The following is a 20,674-nucleotide window of genomic DNA, read 5'->3' as shown; positions in this document are numbered from 1 at the left end:
TCACAAATGTAATTCCTGAGAACTACCCAGCCGCCATGATGGAGGTTTACTTACCCACATGAATGCACTAAGCCAACTTTCCAGACATGCGGTCATAACTGCATACAGGCGTAGAATCACATACTAACTGATTTTACGCTTTCTGTGGAAACATGCCAATTGTGCTTTAGATTTATTATTGACATTCTAAGTTTTGGTGTCTTCGGCACTTGATCATAAAGGAATAAGAATTATTGTTGATATTTTAAAAGTATAACAATTTTAAATATTCCAACATCAGTTTGTTATCTGGATTTCCGTGACACACAAGTAAGTATCAAAGCCGTTCACTTTCACATGTATCTATGGAGTGATATTTGACAGTTCATTTAAAAAGGTCTCTCCTCGCTAACTGTTTTTCACAAACACAACTGAAAGCGAATCATTGCTTTTTCCTTTTGTGAATAATCTGTTTATGTCACAAGAGGGCTCATTTATTCATACAAAGATTCACAAACACTTGCGTAGATTCTGCATATGCAACACTTTCTAGAAGTTCTGGCGTGTCTGCATGAAAGAACACTATGCCACACTGACAAACTTTGTTTTATTCCAATATTTTGCATCAGAGTAAATGGGATGCTTAGACTTGTTTAAAATGATCATGCTGCACCATACAGGGGCTATATCTTTATGTATGTTCCTTCAAAAGGATGTATTTTTTTAAAGAAAAAAAAACAATCTGCTCTTAATGTTAAAACATTTGTATGTTTCTGATGAAAACAATAACATATTTACTTTACATGTTAAAACGAAATAAAAAAAAACATGGACAATCATAAAAATTTGTTATATCAAGAAACTAACATTTCTACACAGAGTTTAGTCACCTCCCGAATACTTAATGTGGCACACCTGCCACAAAATATGCCAAATTACACTGCAGATGAACCAGATGTATTGCAGTATATATTGCTGGAGTAATATCACTTCATTTCTAGAGTTGACCCGTCATCTTTCTCCAAATGAACAAAAAAGAAAATAATAATGATAATGATAATAATTTCCACTCACTACTATCCCTGATGCCAAATTATTTCCCTATGGCACATTCTCACCCTTCAGATTCACACGGCATGTGCATTTAGTCTCCAAACTATAAACCTATGTCCTGTGGACATTTAATCAACATTCTATTTAGTACATACACGTGTATGTATTCAACAATATACACATACCAAGTCACAGATTATAATATTTGTCAGGTGCTTTGTGATATTGCTCCCAAATGAGGACTGATTTCCATTTTTTTTTTTTTTTTTTTTTGGGGGGGGGGGGGGGGGGGGTGGGGGTTGAGCTGTCAGAAAGATGTACGCCCTGCCCAAAAATGACACGCCATTAGTTATCTTCACCTGAGCATGCATCAAAGCAACACCACTACCAGCAATGTTACATTAAACAGCTAAATGATGTCATGTAGTCATGATTTGCTGCATATTTGCCGATTGGACAGAGTGACTACAGACCCCTTTTTCTTTGTTTTTGTTTTTTTTTGGTAGCGACGCTGGAAGCAAAGCCCCCTCTTACTTGGCCTTATTCTTCTTGGCCTTGAGGGAAGAGAGGTCGCCGATGAGATTCCTGTTCAGGATCTTGCTGCTGCACAGCAAACCAGCGTACATGGCCCCAGCAAACCCACAGGTTAGGATGTCCTGGCCTGCACCCCACGGAAGAAACATGAGAGGGTAGGTTGTTAGAAATAAATCCACATTCTTTCACACTGTCATATTTCTTTAAAATAATTTTAGTGCTCAGAATGGCATGGTTCTCATATGCTCTTCTGTTTTCTTATGAGGTACTGAATATCTCATATATTTTGGACAATGAAACCTTGGGAATTTATTCATATACCGGTAGCAGCTTATACTGCCATGCTCACAAGGACCTAAAGTAATTCACTTACCAGGTACAGTAGTCTCCGCTTAATCAGGCAGTGTCTGGCAGAGCATTTCTTACCCAATTAAGTGGAGAGTACTGTCCTGGCATTCAAAAATTATGTAATTTCTTGATACAATGGACTCCTGTTATAACAAAGTCCTCAGGACTGTCAGTTTCTTTCATTGTATCAATACTTGGTTAAAAATGAACAAATAAATGATAAAAGACACAGAGCAAACAATGTTGCGGCCTGAATTTTTACTTTGTTGTAACCGGAACTTCGTTATAACCATGTTTGTTAAAACGGGAGTGCACTGTATCTGTTTCTCAGACTGATATGGCATGAATCGTCAGTGGGATGCTGCCTTTGTTCACTGCTTTTACTCTCTGTATTTTTGACTGTCTACATCTGTGTTCTTTTCAGGAAATAGGGATTCATGTTCTCTCATCAGTCAATGCTACACGAAGGAAGTTGCCATGGCAACACAGTGACAAGTGTGTTCTGGGAAGAGTGCTTTATAGCAAAGTTTATGAAATCTGTTTCACAGAGCTTCAACAGTTTTTTTTTTTCTTTTATTCTTTTGGAAAAGTTTTTTTTTTTTCTTGAAGTCCTTGCAATAGAGGGGATAGCCACTGCTGCATCATTCTGATAAATCATTCTGACAGAAGTTAAAAACAGGACCGGAAATGATGCTGTGCAAGGAATGTAGTCTCACCGGTAAGATAGAGGTTGGGAACTGGAGTATCTGGTCTGAGGTTGGTCCAAGTCTCAGCAGAGAATCGCTCCGTGTTGTGATCCAGGCCGTACATCTCTCCAGAATTCTGGGCCAGGTAAAACTTGTTGGTGAGCGGCGAGCCAGCCTCGAAGTAATCAACCTTCCAGGACAGAACAAGGTATAGTCTGTCAAATCTTATGCACACCACTCAATTTAAATCAAGATTGATCAATTTTACTCCTTGATAGCAACCCTACTTTGCTTTATCTCAGCTCCTGCAGTATGTCACCCCCCCCCCAAAAAAAAATATATATATATAAATAAATAAATGAATAAATAAATAAATAAATAAATAAATAAATAAATAAATAAATAAATAAATAAATAAATAAATAAATAAACAAATAAATAAATAATAAATAAATAAAATAATGACAGGATTTCCACATTGATAACTTTCAATATTATGATTAAACTGTCTGAATGCCATTTCAGGGTCGAAAAATATAGCATCTTACCTAAATAACCTTGAAGGTACTTTTATTTATGTATTTTTGGACGCAATTTGGTTCCCATGGGGGCCTCCAAGTGGAGAAAGATTCCCATTTGTACAAATATAAGGTTTGAGATAAGATCTGTACAGATTCTATAATTTGGGGGCTACATGTACCTCACCCCCACCTCCAGGGATGGCCCCTGAAGGCTCCCAAGTAGAGAATGGTGTTTATTGGTACAAATATGTATTCTATCACTCTAGCAATGATATCTGAGAAGTTTGGTGAAAATTTGATTATGAATATTCAAGAAGAAGATGAAAATGTAAAATTTGAGTAGTTGTACGGAATGTCATTTGCGGTTGGCTGTCTGTTAGGAGATTCATTTTGATGTATGAACACTCATTTTTGAAATGCATTTCAGGCCATCGTGACAAACAAATCATCTGCATCTTTGAAATCAAGAAAAAAAAATGCTTCAAGCATACGATGCCCCTGGTGCCTACCTTGCCCTCGAGTTTGGGGAAGAGCTCCAGAACGCGTTCCCACATTCTGTCGGAGATGCCCTTCTTGACGGCTTCGTAGGCGTCGCCACGGTGATTGATGCGTCTGGTCTCCCACTCCTGGAACCACTCCCAGTTGGCCAGCGTGACAAGGGTGCACACCGACTTACCTGGAAGAACAGAAAAGAGGGGGAGAAATTATGAATCATTACCAGGTTAACTCTTTACTTGCCTACGATACTTAGCAAGCCTTTTTCACTTAGGGCATTTAATAATTCATCCAAACATGCCCTAGTTGTACAGTTAGTTGTACTCAACTCCACTATTGCGAATATAACCACTCGCGAAATTGTCGGGAAGTCCTGATTCGCGAAAATTTAGACACGCTAAATATATGGCGTATACAGTAAAATGCCAAAATAAAAAAATAAGAAATGCCGAAATCGGACAGACCTGGATAGCGTTCCTCCCATGTGGAGTCCTTGGCGGAGGGAAAGCTGATGAAGAGGAGTGGGATCTTGGCGGTCATGGCCTCCGCTGCCGACAGGCTGGCGTAGGTCTTGGTGATCCCGTTCAAGTCGTTGTTGGTGAAGACCCAGTACTGGCGCTTGGGAAGCTCCAGCTCTTCCGCCGTGCCCTTGAGGCCCACAAAGAGGGAGAAGCCGGCCAGGGCAGTCCGGGTACCCTTGAACTTGTCCATCAGATCTGCGACATGAGGACAAATGATAACCATGTTTTGGGGTGAGCTTTATATTTGCAACTACTACCCTGCAATATTGCCACTTTATGAAATTGGAGAGCAGAATATTTAAATCTGTGGTACCTGAAAAAGAATTTTGGAGTCAACTTTAACATCCACGAAATTCCTCTAAAAGTTTTAATACCAGGGTGGTGCGGGTGTCTTTGAAATTTTGTACTGGATCTGTGGCAACAGGCCATTAAGCAGGCAGGGGGAAATTAGGCAGGGACTTAGAAGGGAAAAAGTTGCTGAAATTTTACTATGGAAACAAAGCAGCAAAATATCGCCATTATAGATTATAATAAAAAATTCCGTACAAATGAGAAGTTTGTGCATAAAATGTAATATCCCTTTTAACTGTCAGGTATGGCTCATCTCATTTGACACAAGTATTAACAGCCCACTTGCTTACCATGTTTCTTGACCGTCTCAATCGGGAGAAGCTTCTGATACGTGTTGACCAGACCAGCATCAGAGATGATGAGTGGAGCATGTATGTCTACATCTCCCGTTGCCTTGGTAACACGAACACCTACAAAGAAAGCACAGAAAAAGTCAAGTGATTTGACCTTTATGTTCCATTTTTTTTCCAGAGATGGGATTACCATTTCAAGTATGTAAACGAGACCCTTGATAGCTCTGATATTTTACTATCCACAGTGCATGTCTCTTCTCTACTACACAATGAATGCCAACTGCAAAAACTTGGTGACCAAGCAAATTATGTATGTAGTCTGTCGGTTTAAAACTCACACTTGTGAAGGACTCTTGCATTAGAGCATGGACAATGGTTGAATACTTTAACATAGTAGAATATCTTCATATTATCAAACAGGGAGGGCATACAGGCAACTTAGCCTTCAGTTGGTATTTCACAGTCTCCTGTTATTTCACAAACACATATAAGTCAACGACCCTTTGGTTGTTTCACGATACTGATTCTGATTTTATTTCTAGTCTTTTGACAAAATATTACCTATAAACTGACTTTAAGAATGATCTTAATTTCTGGATTTAAATTTCAATTGTGATGTCACTAATATACTCAATGTAGACTGCTTTTAAAAAGCAGAAACATCAGTTAGGTCTGAATTTTTGAGAAACCAAAAGGATGGAGAAAAGTAATCCAAATATTTATCAGTATTTTCATGTCTGTTGCTATTTGTACATCCATGAACAAATAAACCACTTTGGGGTACAGGTTTGCTATCTAAAGAGGTCATTTTCATTCAAGCATATGGCACACTGTGCCTGCTTGACACAGTTTAATACTGACTATTGCTGGTCACCTGGGGTAAATCATGAGGGGTCAGCAACATTCACCCATTTTCTTGTGTGGGTGGGTAAGGGGGTTATTACTAGTTATCATCCTGCTCTTTGCAATGAATGGATGAAGTGGGATCTTTTATTTGCCCGAGTCGTGGCTAACTCACACATGGGACCCCGTTCAATGTCCTATCCGCAGGTGAGACCCGGGAATCGAAAACGGTACCCATGGATCTGTGGGGCAGACGCACTGGCGGCTGAGCCAAATCACAACCCTGGTATAAAGAGGTGGCTGACCCCTTCAAGATACAGGAGACATACTTACCGCAAGCAGCACCATCGCTGTCAATCAGGATCTGGGAGACGGGGGCTCTAACCAGGACACGCCCACCTGCCTTCTCAATGACTGGGATGATGTGGTAGGCAATCTCACTGGCCCCGCCCCTGGGGTAGAAGCCACCATACATGTAGTGGTTCATGAGCAGCATGTGCATCATGAGGCTGGTGTCTTCAGGTATGGTGCCTGCAAAATACAAACAAACAAATGAAAATAAGTGGGAGAAAAAAAAGGTTTATCTGTTGATTGCTTTATCCTCCTCAATAATACATCACTTGCCAAAACCAAGCAGCTTAAATTTAGTAAATACTATATATAATGGTCTTTACAGCACAAAGGGAATGCATTTCTCATTTAGTGTGCTACATTGTATGCGTTAATCTTACAGCACATGGGGAAATCTACAGTACAATATTGCATATCAGACAGAGGGTACCAGTGGCAGATCCAGAGGGGGGCGCAACCAGTGCATGCCCCCCCCCCCTTTATTTTTTGTTAAAAACAAAAGAAATAAAAAGAAAAAAATGAAATGAAACCCAGAAGTGGCACCAGAGAAATATTTGTTGTGCCCCCCCACCCCTTACAGAATTCCTGGATCCGCCCCTAGGTAATGCTTCCACGGCATATTTCCTAACATCCAGTCAGACAATATCAAACATTAAATGTTCCCCGTCTTGCAGTCTCATCTGGAAAAAAGCTCTGAACCAGGTGCTAGTATCCAACTGGAGCGCATCATATAAGAAACACTTCCATTGTTGATGCTGTTGGTGCTGTTTATGATTTCACTGATTACAGTTGTCCCAGTTCACGTTTCCATGTTGTATCATCATCGGAAGGGGTCACAGCATGAATTGTCAACAAGTACAGCCAATGTACTAATCTGCCTATAAGTTTTGCCAATAACTGGCAGCACTGGAGGCACTTTATCATTCTCAAAAGCAGTCAGACTTGTCGAAGCACAGCTTTGTAGTAATTTACCATTCATGTGTTCTGTTTGCCACATAAATATTCAACAGTTTGCTTGGTTCAGCTACTGAAAAAAAAAAAATTGAGTATTAAAGACAGGCTTTAGTATGTACACATATAAGGGGTCCAATACTTTCCCTATTGTATAACATCAGGGCCCTGTTTTATGAAGAGTCAAAATTGATTATAAAGTTGATTTCCATCATAAGTCTATGGCAGCCTGTGTGTTAAGGAAATTTAAAATTGATTTTATCTTTTGATAACACAGGGCCAAGATAATGTATTACTGTATACACCATATACTTAGCGAGTCTATTTTTTCGCAAATCGGGACTTCCCGACAATTTCGACAGTGGTTAAATTTGCAAACTTGTGTGGAGTACAGTACTGAATGGAGAAATGCATGAGTGTACGTCACATTCATGTTGCGCTGAGAGTTGATATTTTCGCATGTTTTTTTTGCATGCTTTTAAATTCACAAATATCACCAAACTCGCTAAATTGGCAAAAATTAAAACCTTGCGAAATATTTGGCGTATACAGTATTACACTCAAATATCTTGCGTAACCCTTTCTATGCCAGGGACTTTGAGCAGTGTGTACTAAAATTGCTACAAGTTTTTCTGTGTCAATCAGGGCCCTGTTGCATAAAACCCTTACCACTGGACTTACCGCTCCTTTCTAGCGGTAAGTCTTGAAATTAGCGGTAAATTTTATAATCCTTGATGCTGATTAACTGTGACGCCTAATTTTGACGGTAGTTACCATTGAAATTCAATGGTAAGTTTTATGCAACGGGCCCAAGCACTCAAAGCAGAAGAAGGGTTAAAAAGGAGTGGTGGGGGGGAAGGGGATGACGTTGGGGTGGGTCTCTCCCCTCCTCACCATAGTCCCCAAAGCAGTAGGAGAGGACTGCCTTGAGGTCAGGGTTCTCCGTGATGCTGTCCAGGAACCGCTGCAGGGAGATGGCGGAGTACTTGAAGTACTTGGTCATGGCGTTGATCATCCCCGTCGATATCAGCAGCTGGCAGACACTCATGGGGAGCATCTTGAGGAGGAAGGCTGTCTGCATGTGCACTCTCTGCTCCTATTGTTACAAGCCGTGGAAAACAGAATCACAGCTGTTATTTTCTGCCATTATTCTTCTCACTTTCATTTCATCATTCTGTCTTGCTGACACCATCACAAATATTCACAAGAAAAAACAATGAGACAAAGAACACACAACTCCATTACAGAGATATTTCACAAAGATATAATGAAAGTGAAGGCAATGCCTTACTAGTACGTGATAAAAGATACCAAGATTAAATGATATTACAGTTTCAGACCATTATCTGTACAATGAGCAGATAAAGACAAAGCACACAATAATTTTCTGCCTTTGGTGTTGAAACAAATAAAACAAGTTTTTAAGATCAATCGCACTGTTTGTTTGAACATGAGCAGCAGAAAATTCTTGTGCAGACAGTATTTGTCTGCGATGCTGATAATGGTTTGAATTTTGGGTATTGAGGCTCCAAACATTACATTACCCTCATGTGGAAGAGATACTTGTCGATGGCCTGCTCTTCTTCCGGGAAGTGACCGACGAGGCAGTCCCGGAACAAGGTCTTGGACCCGGCCTCCATCTTGAAGAATTTCTTCTTCTCGCCCTCGCCGACGACGATGGTGTCGTAGTTCTTGTCGATGGGCTCCCAGAGTAGCTGGCCCTCAGTCAGCTGGTCAATGTAGGTGCGTGTGATGGTGTTGGTAGCCATCTCACCAATGTAGTGGATGCCTGTAGAGAAATGTTCACACTATCAACTTAACTTCTTGTAATGCACACACAGAACTCACTAATTCTTCTCTCACTTTTTCTTCGTCTTTTATACACATCATATCCTTTTAAGACCAATATACACATTAGTGTATACCATTATCAACATACGTGGACATCACTATCACAGACACGATCATGACATCACTCCCACTATTTTCAATACTATGAGGGTATTACCACTGCCTTACTGTAGAACATTAATACTGTCATTCATGGCAATTTTATGTACAACCATCATCATGAACCATCACGACTATTTTAAATTGTCATTAACAGCATCTAGATATTATCAAAAGCCATAACTGCTGCTATCAACACTGTCATCATCATCACACCATCATTATCATCATCATTACATCCTTCTGCACACTTAAAAGACTGTCAAAGCTTTTGAAACCTGCAGCATGCTATTCAGCATGAATTTGAGGTACTCAGGTAGACCACACCACATACCAACGTAGACCACACCACATACCAACGTCAAACTCGTAGCCCTTTTCCACAAAGGTGTGGCAGCAGCCACCAGCCTGGTCATGCTGCTCCAAGACGAGTACCTTCTTTCCCGCCTTAGCCAGGATGCCTGCCACCGACAGGCCCCCGATACCACTTCCAACAACGATGGCATCAAGGTCCGTAGGAACTTTCTGTGGGGTGAAACCTGAAAGGGTAGGAGAAAGAATGAGGCATAAGGTCAAAGGTCAAGTGACAGTGCAACTCAAGGTTAAATACTACAGATCAAAAGAACTCTAATAGATGGCTTTGCTGGCTCTATAAATACTTGAAAAATCAACCAACAACAATGTGACACTTTTTGGCAATTTCTGTTGGATTAATTATCACTGGGAAAATGCAGGGAAAATTATGACAGTAAAATGGAAGGAGCAGGACAGAATAAAAGATGGTCACACCTATTCTACTCCTGGACAATACAAATAATTAGTGTCCATTTATCTATTCATTCACGAGATTCTCCTCATACCATAAAAACTATCCTTCAATGTCTGAATTATTTTCTGCAGATTCCATTTTAATACAAAATTTCTGGCATGTGATGACTGCTCTTGAAAACAAAATGTTAAAGATTCAAACTAAAATGTTGTATCTTATAATTCTGAGCTGTTTCAACTTTACCTCAGTCTATGGCACAATCAAACATTAGTGTACACAGTGTAAACTTTGGGTGATACTTTCAATACTATGACACATAATAGTGTGGCGGGCTTTAGGCTTTTTAAAGGTCGTTGTTTTTGTTTGTATCGCCCTTCTGAGTTGTTTGTTGTTTGATCTTCGTCGAGGGCGCACTGTCGCCACTACCACAGAATATAATGACCGAGAGTTACTAGTGTAGATGTTGTGTGTTTTTCCAGAAAGATTGATCAACTCCGCGGGCGAGATGTTAAGCCCAAATGTCCGAGCGGTAAAAACATATACAGAGTAAATCGACCCTTCGGAAACTAATAGTCTCGGTGGGGATGAGTTCTTTGGTCAAAGTATATGACCGAGGAGGGAAGATGGAATATTCAAGGAGAGGAATATGTGTGTAGTGTGTGTGTGTGTATGTAGTAGTAGTAGTAGGTGTGTATGGGTTGTGTGGTGTGTGAAAATAGAAACTAAGTCAAGTGAGTCGTACACAGAAACAAAGAAAGACACAAGGTTGTGGTACTCAGATTTCAGGTTCAACAAAAACAAAAATCAAAGTTTAATCTTTCTTTTCCAACATTTCAAAATCGCCACTGTTACATACTCATTTATTAATGCATGCCTAAGCCAATTCGTAAATTCTAATACCGAACCATGCATACACTTCGTTTGATTGTACGTGTGAATAAGTTCTTCTATTTCCCCTTAGTTTCTGACTCGCCAGAATCCCTAACATGACATCTCATGAAACTAATACAAAGCATGTCTCTAACTCTTTTTGAATTTGCCGAAAGATCCCAAAATATAAGTTGAAATTTTACATGGGGACATAAAGGGGGGGGGGGGGGGGGGGGGTGTAGTTGAGATGTAGAGGAGTGAGCAGATGCTCGATACTTGGAGTAGAACTCCAAGAGTCTCCTCTACATAAGGGGAGGGGGAGGGAGAAAGAAAGTAGTGTGTTGAGGAGTGAGCAGAGAGTAGCTCGTTACCTGGAGCAGGACTCCGGGAGTCTCCTCCCGATCTGAAGATTTCTTTTGCTTATATACTCTTAATGCGGACGTCGCGGGAAACACTACGCGGAGGTAGCTATGGTATGCGCTAAGCGCTGAACTTGTACACTCCGAAGATTTTGTGCTAGTTTGACGTCGCAAATATCTTATTATCTCGACAAATATCACTTTCCATAGTATGGAATCCATGTTACAATAAATTGTGAGTTATTTACCAAATGACCAGATACATATAACAAACCAAATTTCTCTAGTATTGACCAGAATCGACAAAATAGCAGTAATTTTTACACACGGAAGATCCAAATCACACACTGACGTGGCTACGTCATCACAGCGATGCGAAACCAAAGCTTGCATTCAAACTTGCATCAATTTGCGAGTTAATTTCCGAAGAATAATAAAATTCACTTCTATCACCAAAAGCTAGGTCATATATCAGTAATTACAACTTATTTTTCTCAGATATGGTGAATTTAGGGAATTTTGGATATGAATTAAAATAAATGGCCAAAGTATCGATGATTACGAACGAGGGAAGGTCTACAACCCTGAATGAACACTACGTGGTACGCGCATCTATCGGCAATATTTTGGATCCTTCGTAAGAACTTAACATCATCTTCAAACGCCATATTCCTTCATATTTCTGTCAACATGGGGTAAGTTACCACTCAAATATTCGTTACACATACTAAATCCTTCAATTACCAATATATTCCTGGCCGTAAGTTCATAACAAACGGGTATTCCCTACATTCTTCCATGCCTTAAAGAATGTATGACGTTGCTGAATGCAATGTGCAATAACCGTTTCTATACTAGTAGAGGACCGTAACGAGGTTGGCTCATTACAATAGCAAGAAAAATGCTGTCACTCTCCTTCAAATTGAGTTTTTAAGTGCCAAAGATGACATCACATGGGGTCCTACCTGTAGAACTTTTGAAAAATCAGGAAAAAATATTCTGAGATCTCCTGCTAAACAGACATTGCATCAGGCAAAATCTTGAATTTTGCTGACTGCAAAGACAGAATGGTGTCACAAGCAAGACCAATAATGTCATGCAATTTACTCAGTCTTTCTTCTTTCTTTCCCAGTTTGCCTGTCTTTCATTACAGCTTGGGGGCACTGACACGCAGCATTCTTATTATTCTGCTTCTTCTTATTATCCACCACAGTCCACAAATGTACAAATATTTTGTGTGTCTGAAGCTGGCATGGTGCAGATTTTATGTTAAGGCCCGGTCACACTGCCCAAAAGTCGTGTAAACGCATGAATCAAGTAAGAAATTCAAGCCTTACGCAATACATGCGCAATTTGCGCATTTCATGAGTTTGTCTGACGTGGAACCTTCGTAGTTGTCCGCCGATGTGCGCCGGATCGGCGCTTTACGCGATTCCAGGTTTTGAGCAGCTCAAAACTCAGCTTCGCGTAAAAGTTTACGCAGTATTGCGCTGTTTTACGTAATTTTTGCATAGTTTGCGTAGTTCTTACGTGAACAATGCGTGAAATACAGCACTGTATGCATGGAATATCAGTGATCATTTGCGAAAATGTTGCCACTATCGCGTTCATGCGCGATTCATATGCAGTTCATTAGTGATAATGCGCAGATTACGTGTGGTTTTCCGTGGACCTCAGTCGTCGCGCACAACAATGAATTCGCCCTATTTGGGGCCTTTGCGTGCCTATGCGCTGAAAGTGCGTGGTTTGTTAGTGATTTTTGCGTGATCTTTCCGTAGTTTTTGCGCAATTCATCAGTGATTTTCATCGCATAAATCAGCGAAAATTGTCAACGGACAAGCACGCACAACCAAATTTCTTGCGTGATTCATGCATTTACGTGACTTTTGGGCAGTGACCGGGCCTTTAGTTAGTTAGTTGGCATCCATTCGTCTCAAGAGACGATGGTGTAGCACTAGGCAAACCGCCTTGAGTGGCTGTATAGTCCAACCCGGGAGGTGGACTCTTCCACCTCCCTGGTCCCACTCTTGAATGACAATTTGTGACGCTGCTGAAGTGTCTTCTCCAGATTGCTATGAGCCTGAGGCTGGTGGGATACGAAGAACTTTTGCTGCCCATGTATGTATGTTAAGGTCCCCCTCTCAGCATTGCTAATGTAGTCCAAAGAAAAGGATGAACCAATAAAATTTGCCGGAAGGTAACTCAGTACGTTGCCCAACCACCATAGGGACTCCACTCCATATTTCTCTGGGATTTACTCTAGGAAGCCTTTTCTTCTCCCAAAGATAACCAAAAGGCAGTGGCAACATGCGGCAGGTTGTACTTGGTTACATGGTACTACAGTAGCAGGGTTGATTATCCCTGACCTGACATAAAAATGGACTTTACTCTCTCACAATTGTAAAGATTATAATGTACAGTGGCATTTTCCAAATGCTTGATTTCACACAGTTGTATAAAATTCTCCAGCCATTATTGTCAATACTGTATAGAATTTGTTTGTTCTTTTCTATTTCTTCCTTGTGTGTGGTCAAGCATAATACAGAGTAAATGAGGTGTGGCCAGTTAAATGGGGCATGGGGTCCACTGGAAAGTTTGGTACACACAGGATGAATTCAAGTTAGGTGCTCAGTGTAGTGCTGGTATTATTTGAAGTCACAGGGACAATCAATATGAGAGATCAGTAAATACTTTTGGAGGTATCTAGTGTGCAATAGGCCTAATACTCCATTTGGAGTGAAGAGGCAAAGAGAGGATTGAGAGTGTAAAGTTATATATCATCCGCAACAAGAAAAAGAAATAGATTTCAGCTCATTTCATTCCTCATGTTTATTTGTTTGTTTGTTCATTTCATTTACTTTCAACAACAAAAAAGAGAAAATCATTCGGTCAGCATTTTTTTAATCATTTCACATGGTTTCTTGCAAAAATACAGACAATTAAAATGTTGCAGCAGAAGAGTATTAGGTTGTCAACTTCCAAACAATTTCAACAGTTTCACTTCTTCATTTATGAAATGCTGATTGGTAATGTGGCCAACTATAATTGCAAATTTGTAATCACAGTCACATGTGACTATGTTCTGTATTCAAGTAGGGCAGAAGATCCAGTTGCCATTTTTTCTTCACATCAACAGGCTGCACCTAACTTTGACTTGAGGGTATTAAAGTACTATTCCTATCATTACAAGGAAATATCCACAACCTCTACAGCAAGCCCTATCTTTTTATATGTTAGTAAATTCCTTGTGTTATGTATAGTAGTAGTTATGTACTGGAAGAAAAACAAGAAACTTTTTTTTTTTTTTAAGGCCCATGAGGTCACTTTGGAAGACTCATTTTTGTAGCACCGTGACAACTAGTGTTGGGTATGCTTTCCAATTTCTTGGCCTGTCCTCATCCCAAATGTGTGTGCTGCAATATGTAATTTACAGGCAGCATGCGGACAATGTTGCCTTTAATGCAATGTTTACAAAAATTTTATTCATACATGTAAGGACAAAAAAAGGAGGACAACTGCAGTACAGTACACAATAAGGAGGAAGTATATTACAAAGAAACTAGACATATCGCTACGGCTACTGATATGCCTCCGCCATAATGCATGGTTCTCCTAATAGGTCTATAGTACAATGTCTTGACAATGTGTGATGACAGTTTCACACAACTGGCAAAATATTAAAAGGACAGGTTTGACACAAATGTGCTGAATGTTCACTTTCCTAGAACTAGGTTCAATTGGATGAATGATTAAAATGTCAGAGTGCAGGTATTTGGGGAACTGATGATTTTTACTTGACTTTTGACCCTTTTATAAGTTTATGCATTGAGTAATTTTCAAGGTATTGAGGAAAAGTATAATTTCAGTATCAAATGGGAAAATAGCATTATCTAAACCTGGCCTTTGACCTTTGACCTCACAGTTCCAAAGAGAATCACTGTTAGGTTGAACATGCATAAATATGTAAGTTTCATGATGATACCTGGAGTTACTTTCGAGATATGGAGAAAAAAGTGCAATTTAGCACTTTCACTTGACCTTTGACCTTTGACCTTTTGGCAAGAAACTTCCCCAAAAATATATATTGGGTAATACATGCCATACATCAAGTTTTAAAAAAAACAAACCTTCAGGCATATTGCATTCTAAGGAAAGTAGTGATATTTTGAGGAGTTGACCTTGACCTTTGACCCCCTGACCTTTGACCCACGACCCCAACTTCCCTAGATAATCACTGCCCATCAGTACAAGCATATATACCAAGTTCCATGAAGATACCTTGAACCATTTGCGAGATATGGAGAAAAAAATGAAATTTCAATTTTTTTTTTCACAAAATAACCTGTGACCTTTGACCTTTGACCCTGTGACCCTAAAATCCACACAAAGTATTATCCCCCAAGGATATACCCTCATACCAAGTTTGATGTAAAACCACCACACGGTTCTTGAGATATCGACAAAAACAAAACGGGACGGACGGACGTACGGACGGACGGACGGACGGACGACCCGAAAACATAATGCCTCCGGCCACTTCGTTGCGGAGGCATAAAAAAATAATGGTAAAGATGATAAAATGTGGGAATTTCCCTCCCTTTTGGTTTGGAGTCTTGCACACCCCTCACAAATTGATGAAATTCTGAGAAATTCACTATGCAGATTGATGGGTTGACTTTAGGATAGATTCGAATCTGGGTAATCTATTCAGTTCTTCTAGAGTTGTACAAACCAGGTGACTCTAGAATTTGACGTCTAATGCTTTTGAAAACTAACTTGGCCTTGGGTCTAATTAAATTTGAATAGATCCAAATTAATCTTAACTTTTCTTTATAGATGACCCAATTATACCCTCATCAGGACAAGCGTTCTGCATGTAACCCGAAGGCCCCTACGAAGCTTTTACGCCATGAAATTCAAGTAATGATTAATCCTTTTTCAAATGGTGTAAAGAGAAATTGGCAGAATGTAGACCCACATGATGATATATAAGACAAAAAAAAAAAGAATACAAGAGTCTATTTTTAGTCTGGTATATTACTGTACAAGTGAACTTTTTGTGTCAATATTTTTAATCCCCCACAACCACCTCCCAATCACCCCCCCCCCCCCCCCCTTTTCCCTTCTCCGATTCCATGACATTTGGTGAATTGCTCCAGAATTCCTGTGACAATAATTGCTCCCATTCAGAATGTACACTGATGACATATCTGCACACTATTCAAAGACTAAAGTCAAACGTAAATTCTACCCACTGGCACAAACTTGACTGAAAGATCGGTCTGTATCTTGTCGTCGGGGATATGTTCCACAGAGACTATGTCTGGCTTCATGGAATCCCCTCAGAAGAGCCGTAAAAGTTTTTAAAAAATGATAAAAGACTCCTCTGGACAGATGGATTTTCTGTCCACCAACAAACATATAAACCCTTTAAGTGATACAACCCCTAAAACACTAACAGGTTTAATCCTCACATCAAACTAACAACATAAAACAGGAATAAACCTAAAGCTTGTCACAACCCGAACAACCCTATTCAGTCCGGGAAACCCGCTCATGAGGACCGCCCCCGCGTACGAGGATGGTCCCTCCTCACGAGGACCTCCCCCCCGCCTCATGAGGCCCCCCATTCACTTCTTATTCATCTCACATCTGACGTATAAATTGTCGCAACTTTGCACGGTGATTTTTTGTTACACACACATGTCCACTATCCATGATGAAAAGAAGAAAAAATCCTGTCTGGTTTTTTTTCAAAAATCGAGGTTTAATCAACCGATGCAGAGCGCCCATCAAAACACGGGCGCCAGCGCGTTCGCACAATGCAAGACTGCCGCACCTAGCGGCCTGATCCGACTAAATATTTTCGATGCTTTTTTCTGCGGCTCTCACCTCTCCGCGCACGAATCAGCCTCGTGAAGCTGAAGTCTGACATCTTTTTACACAAATTCGTAACGAGAAAAATTAAATCAGTACTAACCTGATCTTGTCCATATATTCCAAATTACTATTCCACACTGATAGAGTAGGTGGGTAGATGACATACTCCAGTTTGTTAGCAAAATAATCACTTTGTAGGTATGACGAGTTCACTTTCTTCGTCAATTCCGACCACGATTCTGCCGCCCGCTTACCGTTTGGGCGCTTTTTCTGGAATCATCCCGCGACGCGACATACGTCGCATCACATCACGCATCCAGCACATACCAGACTGGTATGTGCTTGAAGGGTTTATATGTTTGTTGGTGGACAGAAAATCCATCTGTCCAGAGGAGTCTTTTATCATTTTTTAAAAACTTTTACGGGAGCAATTATTGTCACAGGAATTCTGGAGCAATTCACCAAATGTCATGGAATCGGAGAAGGGAAAAGGGGGGGGGGGGGGTGATTGGGAGGTGGTTGTGGGGGATTAAAAATATTGACACAAAAAGTTCACTTGTACAGTAATATACCAGACTAAAAATAGACTCTTGTATTCTTTTTTTTGTTTGTTTTATATATCATCATGTGGGTCTACATTCTGCCAATTTCTCTTTACACCATTTGAAAAAGGATTAATCATTACTTGAATTTCATGGCGTAAAAGCTTCGTAGGGGCCTTCGGGTTACATGCAGAACGCTTGTCCTGATGAGGGTATAATTGGGTCATCTATAAAGAAAAGTTAAGGTTAATTTGGATCTATTCAAATTTAATTAGACCCAAGGCCAAGTTAGTTTTCAAAAGCATTAGACGTCAAATTCTAGAGTCACCTGGTTTGTACAACTCTAGAAGAACTGAATAGATTACCCAGATTCGAATCTATCCTAAAGTCAACCCATCAATCTGCATAGTGAATTTCTCAGAATTTCATCAATTTGTGAGGGGTGTGCAAGACTCCAAACCAAAAGGGAGGGAAATTCCCACATTTTATCATCTTTACCATTATTTTTTTTCTTTGTAATATACTTCCTCCTTATTGTGTACTGTACTGCAGTTGTCCTCCTTTTTTTGTCCTTACATGTATGAATAAAATTTTTGTAAACATTGCATTAAAGGCAACATTGTCCGCATGCTGCCTGTAAATTACATATTGCAGCACACACATTTGGGATGAGGACAGGCCAAGAAATTGGAAAGCATACCCAACACTAGTTGTCACGGTGCTACAAAAATGAGTCTTCCAAAGTGACCTCATGGGCCTTAAAAAAAAAAAAAAAGTTTCTTGTTTTTCTTCCAGTACATAACTACTACTATACATAACACAAGGAATTTACTAACATATAAAAAGATAGGGCTTGCTGTAGAGGTTGTGGATATTTCCTTGTAATGATAGGAATAGTACTTTAATACCCTCAAGTCAAAGTTAGGTGCAGCCTGTTGATGTGAAGAAAAAATGGCAACTGGATCTTCTGCCCTACTTGAATACAGAACATAGTCACATGTGACTGTGATTACAAATTTGCAATTATAGTTGGCCACATTACCAATCAGCATTTCATAAATGAAGGAGTGAAACTGTTGAAATTGTTTGGAGGTTGACAACCTAATACTCTTCTGCTGCAACATTTTAATTGTCTGTATTTTTGCAAGAAACCATGTGAAATGATTAAAAAAATGCTGACCGAATGATTTTCTCTTTTTTTTTTTTTGTTGAAAGTAAATGAAATGAACAAACAAACACATAAACATGAGGATGATTCCAGAAAAAGCGCCCAAACGGCGGAATCGTGGTCGGAATTGACGAAGAAAGTGAACTCGTCATACCTACAAAGTGATTATTTTGCTAACAAACTGGAGTATGTCATCTACCCACCTACTCTATCAGTGTGGAATAGTAATTTGGAATATATGGACAAGATCAGGTTAGTACTGATTTAATTTTTCTCGTTACGAATTTGTGTAAAAAGATGTCAGACTTCAGCTTCACGAGGCTGATTCGTGCGCGGAGAGGTGAGAGCCGCAGAAAAAAGCATCGAAAATATTTAGTCGGATCAGGCCGCTAGGTGCAGCAGTCTTGCATTGTGCGAACGCGCTGGCGCCCGTGTTTTGATGGGCGCTCTGCATCGGTTGATTAAAACTCGATTTTTGAAAAAAAAAAACAGACAGGATTTTTTCTTCTTTTCATCATGGATAGTGGACATGTGTGTAACAAAAAATCACCGTGCAAAGTTGTGACAATTTATACGTCAGATGTGAGATGAATAAGAAGTGAATGGGGGGCCTCATGAGGCGGGGGGGGGGGGGAGGTCCTCATGAGGAGGGACCATCCTCGTACGCGGGGGCGGTCCTCATGAGCGGGTTTCCCAGACTGTATTAGGCTATTCACCCTATAGCTCTATGCTATGTCCTTGGACTCCAAAATAAGACCGCAGCAATCAAGCACTGAAGCAGACCAAATGTCGTGTCACCCTCCCTTACCCACTCTCCCCCTCCAGCCTTCAATCTAAAGGGTAACTCACAACTTGGAACACCAAGTCATCCTCAATAAAAATAAATCGACGCTGACGATGGAATGAGGCAAAATCTACAAATATTAGGGGAAGCCACGTCATACCGAGTTCATGAGTATTCAAGGAGGGAAACCGTTAGCTGCTATAGTATCATTTAACTAACGTTAGATGCATGTTCCACTACACTAACCATGCTGACTGTAACCGTTACAGATCAGCCATTCATCATTTCTGACCTTGTTTGATGACTTTGTCTCGAGCCGAGCTGTCGCTAACCACCGGAGCAGGCGGGCGGGCACAATCCTGGGCGAACGGATTAGGTCCTGGCTTCAGTTTGATGGCGATCTGAACAGCAAATACAACCAGAAACACCAAGAAAATGCACAGCGCCGTCAACACGGGGTTGGCAAATGCCCATGCAACTATTTGAGAAGCTATCGCCATGTTTGTGAGGCTTAAAAAGGTGCTCAGAGAAATTCTATCGTCGACCGTGCAGGCGCAGGCGAGGCGGGATCTTCTTGATCACAGCATGAACCGACCGGCCTACGACAGCGAATCCCTAATCACAGATGCTTGCATGCATGCATCAAACGCAACGGCGCATCAGTACTATACTGTGAGTAACTAGTAGCAGGCAGCTAGTAGTTCTGTGTGTGTTACGTGTGTTCACGGCGCGGCCCGAGCTGGCGGGGATAGGGTCGCGCTCAATGGTGTGATTCATGAGCTGTCCGTGGAATCGATCGTCACAGGGAGGTGGATGGATCTGCACGTGCACAGTAGAACGGTTCTTCTATGTTTACGCAACGGAATCGGGCAGACGAGCAGCGGATACCCGTCATGGTGGATGCCAATTTATTAGTTACTAAGTAGTCTATTAATTTCTTGTATTATATACTTTCGATACATTCATTGAGATCAACCCTTGGTATACTCCTCTCTGATCAATATTATCAAATAAAATGAACACATTTTAGTGTTTGGTTTCACGTCAGCAGTCATTGATCAATTAACAAAAAATGAATTCAGCCGAAAATCGGACTGGATTTGAGACTAAGATTATCGGAGGGTGCTGGATGGTTACGCAATTCGACCAGCCAAGCGACGAAGGCCGACGACACCGGAAAGTTTACACACGAGCCGAATAAAATAAACTCCTGCAACATGATCAAGTTGATCGATATTTCCGGCTTTCCTCGGATCTTCTTTGCTGTTTCGAGAAATACCACACCGTTCATTTATAGCTGATTACCTCAAGGAGGTTGCCTAGTACCTCCTTGATTACCTTTACTGTAGGCCTAACTGTAACTTTTGAGCAAAAACGAAAGAAAAAAAAAACCACTAAATTGCATGAAATTTCTCCTCCCATCTCT

The 20,674-nt window shown here is 40.5% G+C and overlaps 1 protein-coding gene across 1 annotated transcript; it reads right to left on the bottom strand.

The window, feature by feature from the left end:
* Positions 1-1,530: 1,530 nt before the first annotated feature.
* On the bottom strand, positions 1,531-19,748 carry LOC139730263 (all-trans-retinol 13,14-reductase-like). The gene is made up of 10 exons (XM_071641146.1): positions 19,541-19,748; positions 9,233-9,415; positions 8,471-8,715; positions 7,821-8,022; positions 5,958-6,155; positions 4,779-4,898; positions 4,081-4,332; positions 3,631-3,797; positions 2,631-2,790; positions 1,531-1,693 (listed from the first exon to the last, which is right to left on the bottom strand). Exons 1-10 carry the CDS (start codon positions 19,746-19,748, stop codon positions 1,563-1,565), a joined length of 1,866 nt encoding a protein of 621 aa, XP_071497247.1. The 3' UTR covers positions 1,531-1,562.
* Positions 19,749-20,674: the final 926 nt, after the last annotated feature.

This window comes from Diadema antillarum, unplaced genomic scaffold (assembly GCF_040938485.1).
Source record: "Diadema antillarum isolate AM-2024a unplaced genomic scaffold, OU_Dant_1.0 seq00000300_RagTag, whole genome shotgun sequence".
Classification (NCBI taxonomy): Eukaryota; Metazoa; Echinodermata; class Echinoidea; order Diadematoida; family Diadematidae; genus Diadema; species Diadema antillarum.
This window is presented reverse-complemented; position numbering and strand designations above follow the sequence as displayed.

Bases quoted from the DNA above. Each gene is read 5' to 3' on its own strand.
- LOC139730263 (XM_071641146.1), bottom strand. From the start codon at position 19,748: ATGGCGATAGCTTCTCAAATAGTTGCATGGGCATTTGCCAACCCCGTG. The intron at 9,416-19,540 runs GTCAGAAATGAT...CTACCCTTTCAG, and splicing joins AGACAAAGTCATCAAACAAG to GTTTCACCCCACAGAAAGTT. The intron at 2,791-3,630 runs GTAGGCACCAGG...CTGTCCTGGAAG, and splicing joins TCCCCAAACTCGAGGGCAAG to GTTGATTACTTCGAGGCTGG.